Source organism: Mustela putorius, unplaced genomic scaffold, assembly GCF_011764305.1.
Source record: "Mustela putorius furo isolate JIRA1106 unplaced genomic scaffold, ASM1176430v1.1 tig00003858_pilon_pilon_pilon, whole genome shotgun sequence".
Classification (NCBI taxonomy): Eukaryota; Metazoa; Chordata; class Mammalia; order Carnivora; family Mustelidae; genus Mustela; species Mustela putorius.
This window is the reverse complement of record NW_025422010.1, coordinates 11,731,494-11,743,603: the sequence shown is the minus strand read 5'-3', so window position 1 is coordinate 11,743,603 and position 12,110 is coordinate 11,731,494. Positions and strand designations below refer to the sequence as shown.

At 38.5% G+C, this 12,110-nt stretch overlaps 2 protein-coding genes across 6 annotated transcripts in view; both read right to left on the bottom strand.

Moving 5' to 3' along the window:
- L3MBTL4 (L3MBTL histone methyl-lysine binding protein 4) overlaps positions 1-12,110 on the bottom strand; it is a 437,886-nt gene that overhangs the window by 252,896 nt on the left and 172,880 nt on the right. The gene's annotated exons all lie outside the window — the stretch shown is intronic.
- On the bottom strand, positions 5,376-6,235 carry LOC123387621 (peptidyl-prolyl cis-trans isomerase B-like). Its single transcript, XM_045065388.1, has one exon. It carries the CDS (start codon positions 6,184-6,186, stop codon positions 5,581-5,583), a length of 606 nt encoding a protein of 201 aa, XP_044921323.1. The 5' UTR covers positions 6,187-6,235; the 3' UTR covers positions 5,376-5,580.

The following is a 12,110-nucleotide window of genomic DNA, read 5'->3' as shown; positions in this document are numbered from 1 at the left end:
AAAAGAAGTCTGTAACATACAATGGTAAAAATATTAGATTGGCAGCTGACTTATCCACAGAGACCTGGCAGGCCAGAAAGAGCTGGCATGATATTTTCAGAGTACTGAACGAGAAAAACATGCAGCCCAGAATACTATATCCAGCTAGGCTATCATTGAAAATAGAAGGAGAGATTAAAAGCTTCCAGGACAAACAAAAACTGAAAGAATTTGCAAACACCAAACCAGCTCTACAGGAAATCTTGAAAGGGGTCCTCTAAGCAAAGAGAGAGCCTACAAGTGGTAGATCAGAAAGGAACAGAGACCATATACAGTAACAGGCACCTTACAGGCAATACAATGGCACTAAATTCATATCTATCAATAGTTACCCTGAATGTGAATGGGCTAAATGCCCCCGTCAAAAGACACAGGGTATCAGAATGGATAAAAAAACAAAACCCATCTATATGTTGCCTCCAAGAAACTCATTTTCAGCCCGAAGACACCTCCAGATTTAAAGTGAGGGGGTGGAAAAGGATTTACCATGCTAATGGACATCAGAAGAAAGCAGGAGTGGCAATCCTTATATCAGATCAATTAGATTTTAAGCCAAAGACTATAATAAGAGATGAGGAAGGACACTATATCATACTCAAAGGGTCTGTCCAACAAGAAGATTTAACAATTTTAAATATCTATGCCCCCAACGTGGGAGCAGCCAACTATATAAACCAATTAATAACAAAATCAAAGAAACACATCAACAATAATACAATAACAGTAGGGGACTTTAACACTCCCCTCACTGAAATGGACAGATCATCCAAGCAAAAGATCAGCAAGGAAATCAGGGCCTTAAAAGACACACTGGACCAGATGGACATCACAGATATATTCAGAACATTTCATCCCAAAGCAACAGAATACACATTCTTCTCTAGTGCACATGGAACATTCTCCAGAATAGATCACATCCTCGGTCCTAAATCAGGACTCAACCGGTATCAAAAGATTGGGAACATTCCCTGCATATTTTCAGACCACAATGCTCTAAAGCTAGAACTCAACCACAAAAGGAAGTTTGGAACGAACCCAAATACATGGAGACTAAACAGCATCCTTCTAAAGAATGAATGGGTCAACAGGGAAATTAAAGAAGAATTGAAAAAAATCATGGAAACAAATGATAATGAAAATACAACGGTTCAAAATCTGTGGGACACAACAAAGGCAGTCCTGAGAGGAAAATAGATAGCGGTACAAGCCTTTCTCAAGAAACAAGAAAGGTCTCAGGTACACAATCTAACCCTACACCTAAAGGAGCTGGAGAAAGAACAAGAAAGAAACCCTAAGCCCAGCAGGAGAAGAGAAATCATAAAGATCAGAGCAGAAATCAATGAAATAGAAACAAAAAAAACAATAGAGCAAATCAACAAAACTAGGAGCTGGTTCTTTGAAAGAATTAATAAAATTGATAAACCTCTGGCCTGACTTATCAAAAAGAAAAGAGAAAGGACCCAAATAAATAAAATCATGAATGAAAGAGGAGAGATCACAACTAACAACAAAGAAATACAAACTATTATAAGAACATACTATGAGCAACTCTACGCCAATAAATTTGACAATCTGGAAGAAATGGATGCATTCCTAGAAACATATAAACTACCAGAACTGAACCAGGAAGAAATAGAAAGCCTGAACAGACCTATAACCAGTAAGGAGATTGAAACAGTCATTAAAAATCTCCAAACAAACAAAAGCCCAGGGCCAGACGGCTTCCCGGGGGAATTCTACCAAACATTTAAAGAAGAACTAATTCCTATTCTCCTGAAACTGTTCCAAAAAATAGCAATGGAAGGAAAACTTCCAAACTCATTTTATGAGGCCAGCATCATCTTGATACCAAAACCAGACAAGGATCCCATCAAAAAAAGAGAGCTATAGACCAATATCCTTGATGAACACAGATGCGAAAATACTCAACAAAATACTAGCCAATAGGATTCAACAGAACATTAAAAGGATTATTCACCACGACCAAGTGGGATTTATTCCAGGGCTGCAAGGTTGGTTCAACATCCGCAAATCAGTCAATATGATACAACACATCAATAAAAGAAAGAACAAGAACCATATGATACTCTCAATAGATGCTGAAAAAGCATTTGACAAAGTACAGCATCCCTTCCTGATCAAAACTCTTCAAAGTGTAGGGATAGAGGGCACATACCTCAATATCATCAAAGCCATCTATGAAAAACCCACCGCAAATATCATTCTCAATGGAGAAAAACTGAAAGCTTTTCCGCTAAGGTCAGGAACACGGCATGGATGTCCATTATCACCACTGCTATTCAACATAGTACTAGAGGTCCTAGCCTCAGCAATCAGACTACAAAAGGAAATTAAAGGCATCCAAATCGGCAAAGAAGAAGTCAAATTATCACTCTTCACAGATGATATGATACTATATGTGGAAAACCCAAAAGACTCCACTCCAAAACTGCTAGAACTTATACAGGAATTCAGTAAAGTGTCAGGATATAAAATCAATGCACAGAAATCAGTTGCATTTCTCTACACCAACAGCAAGACAGAAGAAAGAGAAATTAAGGAGTCCATCCCAATTACAATTGCACCCAAAACCATAAGATACCTAGGAATAAACCTAACCAAAGAGGCACAGAATCTATACTCAAAAAACTATAAAGTACTCATGAAAGAAATTGAGGAAGATACAAAGAAATAGAAAAATGTTCTATGCTCCTGGATTGGAAGAATAAATATTGTGAAAATGTCTATGCTACCTAAAGCAATCTACACATTTAATGCAATTCCTATCAAAGTACCATCCATCTTTTTCAAAGAAATGGAACAAATAATTCTAAAATTTATATGGAACCAGAAAAGACCTCGAATAGCCAAAGGGATATTGAAAAAGAAAGCCAACGTTGGTGGCATCACAATTCCGGACTTCAAGCTCTATTACAAAGCTGTTATCATCGAGACAGCATGTTACTGGCACAAAAACAGACACATAGATCAATGGAACAGAATAGAGAGCCCATAAATAGACCTTCAAGTCTACAACAAAGCAGGAAAGAATGTCCAATGGAAAAAAGACAGCCTCTTCAATAAATGGTGCTGAAAAAAATGGACAGTCACATGCAGAAAAATGAAATTGGACCATTTCCTTACACCACACACAAAAATAGACTCAAAATGGATGAAGGACCTCAATGTGCGAAAGGAATCCATCAAAATCCTTGAGGAGAACAAAGGCAGCAACCTCTTTGACCTCAGCCGCAGCAACATCTTCCTAGGAACAATGCCAAAGGCAAGGGAAGTAAGGGCAAAAATGAACTATTGGCATTTCATCAAGATCAAAAGCTTTTGCATAGCAAAGGAAACAGTTAACAAAATCAAAAGACAACTGACAGAATGGGAGAAGATATTTGCAAACGACATATCAAATAAAGGACTAGTGTCCAGAATCTATAAAGAACTTAGCAAACTCAACACCCAAAGAGCAAATAATCCAATCAAGAAATGGGCAGAGGACATGAACAGACATTTCTGCAAAGAAGACATCCAGATGGCCAACAGACACATGGAAAAGTGCTCCATATCACTCGGCATCAGGGAAATACAAATCAAAACCACAATGCGATATCACCTCACACCAGTCAGAATGGCTAAAATCAACAAGTCAGGAAATGACAGATGCTGGCGAGGATGCGGAGAAAGGTGAACCCTCCTACACTGTTGGTGGGAATGCAAGCTGGTGCAGCCACTCTGGAAAACAGCATGGAGGTTCCTCAAAATGTTGAAAATAGAACTGCCCTATGACCCAGCAATTGCACTATTGGGTATTTACCCTAAAGATACAAACGTAGTGATCCAAAGGGGCACGTGCACCCGAATGTTTATAGCAGCAATGTCCACAATAGCCAAACCATGGAAAGAACCTAGATGTCCATCAACAGATGAATGGATCAAGAAGATGTGGTATATATACACAATGGAATATTATGCAGCCATCAAAAGAAATGAAATCTTGCCATTTGCGACAACATGGATGGAACTAGAGCATATCATGCTTAGCGAAATAAGTCAAGCAGAGAAAGACAACTATCATATGATCTCCCTGATATGAGGAAGTGGTGATGCAACATGGGGGTTTAAGTGGGTAGGAGAAGAATAAATGAAACAAGATGGGATTGGGAGGGAGACAAACCATAAGTGACTCTTAATCTCACAAAACAAACTGAGGGTTGCTGGGGGGAGGGGGTTTGGGAGAAGGGGGTGGGATTATGGACATTGGAGAGGGTATGTGCTTTGGTGAGTCCTGTGAAGTGTGTAATCCTGGTGATTCACAGACCTGTACCCCTGGGGATAAAAATATATGTTTATAAAAAATAAAAAATTAAAAATAAATAAATAAATAAATAAAGATAAAAAAATACTTTTCAGATTGCTTATTGTTAGTGTGTATAAATGTAACTGATTTTTGAGTCTTGATTTTGCATACTGTTACTTTGAATTCATTTATTATTTCTAAGAGGGGTGTGTGTGTGTGTGTGTGTGTGTGTGTGTGTTAGGGTTTTCTACATATAAGATCATATTATCATATCAGGAACAGAGATTCTTTCTTTCCTTCCAATCCAAATGCCTTTTATTATTTTTTCTTGCCAATTATTCTAAGTTTTTCAGTACTATGTTAAAGAGGCAAAATCAGGCATCTTTGCTTTTTTCCTGATCTTAGAAGAAAAACTTCCAGTCTTCCACTACTGACTATAATATTTCCTGTGGGTTTTTCATATATGGCTTTTATTATATTGTTTGTTTCCTTCTGTTCCTAAACTATTAAATGTTGTTTTGTTTTGTTTTTTCCCATAAAAGTGTATTGAATCTTGTCATGTGATTTTTCATCAATTGTGATGATTATTTCAAGCTTCTGTCTTTCATTTTGTTAATTTGGTATTATTACATTGATCAAGTTTCATATGATGAATCATCCTTGCATTCCAGAAGTCAGTCCCACTTGGTCATGGCATATAATCCTCTTAATATGATGTTGGATTCAGTCTTTTAGTGCTTTGCTGAGCATATTTGCTTCAGGGCTCAAACGGGATTCTGGTCTGTAGTCTTCTTTTAGTGTCTCTTTCTGGCTGTAACAAGGTAATACGAGGCTCATAAAATGAGTTAGGAAGTATTCCTGCCTCTTCAGTTTTTTGGAAAAGTTTGAGAAGGACTGGCATTAGTTATTCTTTAAATGTTTGGTAGAATTCACTAGCAAAGACATCAAGTCCAAGGCTTTTCTTTGTTGGGAGATTTCTGATTACTGATTCAACCTGTGTATGAGTTATGTTATTTTAAATATATATATATTTTTAATTGGTCAGCATTGGTAGGACTTTGTTACAAAACCAGGCCGGTAGGTAGGCCTGCGGAATGTGCGGGGAGGGGTCCACTCTGTCAGAGGCCGGCACTGGGGCCAGAGCAGCACGAAACCCTGCGGTAGCTGGTCTCCACCCAGGGGAAGGCAACAGGGCTGCACAGATGGTGGCTCAAAGGGAAGAGGTCCCGGGGGCCCTACTCCTTGGCGATGGCAAAGGGCTTCTCCACCTCGATCTTGCCACAGTCTGCAATCGTCTCATCCTTCAGGGGCTTGTCCCGACTGTCGGTCTTGGTGCTCTCCACCTTCCGTACTACCTCCATGCCTTCCACGTGCTTGCCATCTAGCCAGGCTGTCTTCACCGTCGTGATAAAGAACTGGGAGCCATTGGTGTCTTTGCCTGCATTGGCCATGCTCACCCAGCCAGGCCCGTAGTGTTTCAGCTTGAAGTTCTCATCAGGGAAGCGTTCACCATAGATGCTCTTTCCTCCAGTGCCATCTCCCCGGGTAAAGTCTCCACCCTGGATCATGAAGTCCTTGATCACACGATGGAATTTGCTGTTTTTGTAGCCAAATCCTTTCTCTCCCATGGCTAAGGCCACAAAATTATCCACTGTTTTTGGAACAGTCTTTCCAAAGAGACCAATGACTACCCGGCCTATGTCTTCATCTCCAATTCGCAGATCAAAGTACTTGATGGTGACTTTGGGCCCCTTCTTCTTCTCGTCGGCCGTGGAGGGACCTGGCAACAGCAGGAAGAAGACGGACCCCACGATGAGGGCGGCGGCAAAGAGGACCTTCATGTTCCGCTCAGAGAGGCGCAGCCTATTTTAAATATTTTTAAATGTGATTTACTGCCTATTTTATGTTTGGATAAATAGTGAACAAAACAAAATAATTCTTGCTAATACAACATTCAAAGAAAATTTGTGTCTATATTTTGAGAGATCTGGGGTCTTGTTCCATTTTTTTCTTTTTCATGTCTGAATTTTCTAATATTATTGCTGGAAGGAAAAAACTTTCTAGAGGGTAATCTGGAAGTATTTATCAAATGCTTAAAAATTGTTTCTATCCTCTGTAATCCATTAATTCCACTACAATAACAAGAAAGTAATAACAAATATACAAAGCTATTTTTTTTAAAGATTTTATTTATTTATTTGAGAGAGAGACAGTGAGAGAGAGCATGAGCGAGGAGAAGGTCAGAGAGCGAAGCAGACTCCCCATGGAGCTGGGAGCCCGATGTGGGACTCGATCCCGGGACTCCGGGATCATGACCTGAGCCGAACGCAGTCGTCCAACCAACTGAGCCACCCAGGCATCCCTACAAAGCTATTTTTAAAAGGATGTCTTCCATTGTTATTTAAGAATTAGAAAAATTTGATATTTGATGCAAAAGAAAAAAAAAATAAACTGTGTTATCTATTATAATAGATAATTATGCAGTCATTAATAGTCAGGTTTTCAAAGGCTATTTAAAGAAGAGTAAGTATGTCCAAATTATATTTTCAAGTAAAAGGGGGAAAAATGGCTACAAAAGTAGTATGAACAATAAGATTATAATTTTAATTTTTAAATTAAATATATAGTCAAATAAAAACACAAGCTGATTGAAAAAATAAAATAACAGAATAATAATGGTTAAGCTCTATAGAGTAGTGAGATTAATATTTTAATTTATTCATTACTACATTTTATATTTGATTCTTTTCCTGCACTTTTATGAAAAGAAAAATGTAACTAACACTTATTTTAAGTAAGTTTGACTTATACTAAGTTCTCTGCTTTACTTCACTGGTGCTTATGTATAAGGATTCAGTGGTAAAATAAACTTAGATTCATAAGGAGAACAGCACTGACTCAACACTCTTTACGGAAGAGAGAATACTATCCCTTTACAGCGTTTCTGTAGAATTGTGTAGAGATTTCGCTTTCCATGAAAAGCCTTGAGGAAATGATGATATGATTTGCAATCAAGTTAAAGAAGAGAGGCACATGATATAATATGCTGCAGTGGCAGGATTACCCTTTTGAAGGAACCATGGCATTGTCTTACGGGACCTCTGGTAGGAGAATGTCTCCCGGAGGCATAGATACTATAACGTAAAATGACACACTATCAGATGGCCCCAGAAAACTATCCCATGATTAGTAATATATGCAAGTTTATTTTTTCTGCTTTGAGTGTCTTTTTAATATCACATTAAAATGTATTTACTCTAGAGCATGATATTTATAAGGAAAAAAAATGCTACTTTTTTTTTAAACTAATCTCCTGGCTATCATCTATAAGAGTTATTTATAAATTCAGTAAACTGTCAGTTCCTCAGGACCAAGAAAACTCTGCTCACTGTCCTTTTATCCCACCTTCCCCGACCAGGGTCCTGTATAATGATAGTAAGAGATTAAAACACAATGAATAAAATAGGAATCCACAACTCCAGTTACTATATATAAAAAACTGAATAAACAAATAAGTCACAGGATAGCATAAGTCAGCTAATAAATGTAGAGGAAATAATGTAGTTAGAAAATTACCTTTTGGCAAACATCATAATAATTACTAATTTATCCAATAAACATCAAAAGATGCTAAAAACTAGTGAGTGAAAGGTGAGAAATAGAATAATTACAATATCAAAATCACTTCCAAGTATGTATTAATCAAAAAGGAAAAAGTAATTTTGCAGTGGTGAAATGGCACACACCATTTCAATCAAAAGATCAAAGTTAACAATAACAGGGAAAGGACAGCACCACCTGGGCAGATGCATTGCTTCTGGGATATTCCTCCCCAGGGCATAATCTGTCTACTCCTGAGGAAACAGCAGATACACCCAAAGTGAGAAGCTTGTGATAAAAAAACAAAAACAACAACAACAACAAAAAAAACCAAAAAACTGGCCTGTACTCTTCAAAAGTGTCAAGTTCATAAAACTCAAGGAAAGATGAAGAACTGTTGCAAATTAAAGAACACTAGAGAGGACAGGTAAACACAGGTGATCCTGATGAAATCTGTGCATGCCTGCTTCACAGAGGATATAACCAGGTGATGTAAAACTTTCATTTCGGCAACTTAATCTCAAATGGTTGGGAAGGGAGTTTAGTTTTGTTACTGTGACTTCTGAATGTCTAAAATTATTTCCAACTTTAAACAAAATAGAAACATTTACAAGGCCAATTCATTCTGAGCCTAACATTCTAAATCGCTTCTCACCTCCTGCCCCCTCTTCCTTATCCTGCAGCCCAGCACATTACTCATATGCCCATAATATGAAGTTTACAGGAATTCTTTTTTTTAAGATTTTATTTACTTATTTGTCAGAGAGAGAAAGGAGCAAGAGTGAGCACAAGCAGACAGAGTGGTAGGCAGAGGCAGAGGGAGAAGCGGGCTACCTGCTGAGCAAGGAGCCCGATGTGGGACTCGATCCCAGGATACTGGGATCATGACCTGAGCCAAAGGCAGCCACTTAACCAACTGAGCCACCCAAGAATCCCAGGAACTTTTTTTTTAAAAAGATTTTATTTATCTATTTGACAGAGATCACAAGTAGGCAGAGGGAGGCAGAGAGAGAGGAGGAAACAGGCTCCCCGCTGAGCAGAGAGCCCAACCAGGGCTTGATCCCAGGACCCTGGGATCATAATCTGAGCCAAAGGCAGAGGCTTTAACCCACTGAGCCACCCAGGCACCCCTGGGAACTTCTCTTTTAAAGACGTGCATATAATTCCTTCTACCTAACATTCCCTTCCACTCCACTTCTCAGGTGAATGTCTGCCCATCTTTCAAAAACTGAATGCCAACACTGCTTCCAAAGGAAGATGTCCACATGCAGAGTTGGAGCTTACATGTCCCTCTCCTATGTTTCCAATGGTCTATTGAAAATGTTCCTTTCATTATGGTCAGAAGCCCATGTATAGGACTATAAGCAGCACAGAGAAAAGGAAAAGGTAAAGGAAATCTACTCACAGAGCCTGCCACCTAATCCCCTTCACATCACATGAAATGTCTAGGGCCAGTTATCTGACCTCGCTGAACCTCAGGGCTTCCACTATGAAATTGAAACAACTGACAAACTCTTCACAAAATTGCCATGAAAACAGGTAAATTGTGAAGTCATACTGGGCAGTCAAGAAAAATGAGATTCAAAAATAAGATTCCACTTCACACTTCATGTGATGGTGATGGACAAGAACACAGACAGCGAGTGTAGCGAGGATAGAGAGAAACTGGAGCCCTCACTCACTACCCGTGGGAATTAAAATTATGGTAAAGAGTCTGGCAATTACTCAGTAAGTTAAATGTAGAATTGCTAAACAACCCAGCAACTCCACTCCTAAGTATATACCCAAGAGAATTGGAACCATTTTTGCAAAAGCTCTCACACAAATGTTCACAGCAGTATTATTCAAAATAACCAAAATGTGGTAACAACCCAAATACCCATTAACGGATAAATGGATACACAAATTGTGGATTATCTATACAACAAAATAATATTTGGAATTAAAAGGAGTGACGTGCCAATCCATATTACAACATGATGAACTCTAACATCATTATGCTAAGTGAAGAAGCCAGACCTGAAAGGCTGCGTTATAGAATTCTGCTTACATGAACTATTCAGAATAGGCACAGCTATAAAGACAGAGGGTAGAAGGGAATGAAGGTTGGGGCCTAAATGCAAAATGGTTCAGAATTTCTTTTTGAAGAATTGAATGCAGTGATGGCCACACAACTCTGTAAATATGTTTAAAATCACCAAATTGTACATAATAAATGGATGAGTTGTATAGTGTGTGAATTCCATCTCAATAGTGTGTTATAGAAATAGACAGAACCCTTCCTTTATCATGTTTTATACTTATTTGGTTGCCCCCCTTCTAGGAGCGCAGAAGTCACTCTGGAGATGTTTGCTGAATTGAATCTGAGTTTGGGTTCAGAGTATGCTTCAAATGGGAACAGCGGTCTGCAGTTGGAAGGGCACTCTATGCAGGGCTGTCATCCTTCCTGGGGGACATGGTCCTGCTGTCAGTCAGAGAGGCCCACACAACCATCACCTTCCTGCAGGGCTTCCTGTCCACCCGCCCACACTGAGCAGGAGGCTGGATGGCATGGAGGCTCCTGTTGCGAACTGCACCACAGATTTTCATACAAGTAATCCCACTGTTGAGAAAACAATCTTCACAATACTGTTCTGACTGGTTAATAAGCCACACCAAGCAATGCAGAGTACTGGGAATTTCATATACTACAAAGCAATCAGAGTTACTTCAGCCATACCATTCAAAGGAACTGAAAAAGCAAAAAATATAACTTTTCCCTGATAATCCAGTTAATATTCTTTAATAGACAGCTCTAATTTTAACTGTACAGACTTGGCTATACCATGAGCCACCTAAAACTATGCTACTAGGGGATTGTACTTCAACACGAGATGAGACTTGTCCCCCTATTATAAGGAAGTGACTCTTCACAGAACATAGCCGGCTCATAACCAAGTGAAGCTCAAAGAGCTCACTACGAGACCCAGCAAACCTTCTGGAAAGGAGCTTCTCTCCTTCAAACACCAAAGGGTCTGCCTAACAACCTTTTGTCATTTCCTAACTTCAGCTAAAATTTCAGCAGACTGCTACTTCTGAAGGAATAGAAGCCCATACTTTTTCAGTCCTTTGTAGAAAGACACTGAATATGTAACACCTTGTATTAAATTTATATCAGTGAAAAGCACCTTTACGTTTTATACTTCGCACATTTTGAAAACTGACCTTTTTTTCTCTATCTCTCTCTCTGAAAAGTCTCTTTTATCTGGAATCTATGAGAATCTGATTATACACTAGGGGCAACTATACAGATCAGCAAACACTGTTCTACTTTCAAGCACCCTAATTGTTCTCAGAAGTGCAATTACACACACACGTAGAAGCTATAACCAATACAGCAAATACACTTTCTTCTGACAACAATGTAATTACCACCATAAAATAAAATTTTATGTAAAATTCTATAGCCATAAATGATGCTTAAAATATAAATTCACTTAAAGTAAAATAACTACAGCTAACAAGTTGTGGTGTTAAATTACTAACAGAAACAAATCATTCGTAGAGACAATATTAATTTCTTTTTACTATGTTCAAACTCTAAAAATACATATTTAAAAAATATAAAATATATATGACATCTAATGTATTACGTATATTTCTGGCATCCTATTTCCAGCCTAGTCACAGCAGAGGGAATATGTGAAGACCATGTGGGTTGGTTGGTGGGTCTTTTAAAAATCTTATGTCCAAATTCCCTCTTGTGGACTGAGTACACAGCATTCTATCATCCTTCCTCAGGGCCCCTTCTACTATCCATTGTTTCAAACCTCTCCTCTCTTAATAGGGACTTGAGATCTTTGGGCACTTGTGTTTTCACAACCTACAGGCTAGCATAATCATAACTCATCACAAGCTTTAAGCAATTTCATTTACAGCTAAGCTTTAACTGTCTTCACCCAATGTTTGCTCACTTTTCCTCTGCATATATTTTCATTAAACTCCACTCTCTTGCTCATACTTTGATTAAATGGCTGTTCTACTTGAAATTTTATTTTACATGTCACTACATCAAATGGGAAGCTTCTTGTGGTCCGGTGTGGTCCTGTGACCATGAAGGGTCAGTTCCCTCCAACACCATAAGAAGAAACTCCTTTATGACACAGTTGAGTCCCTCCTAAAAATA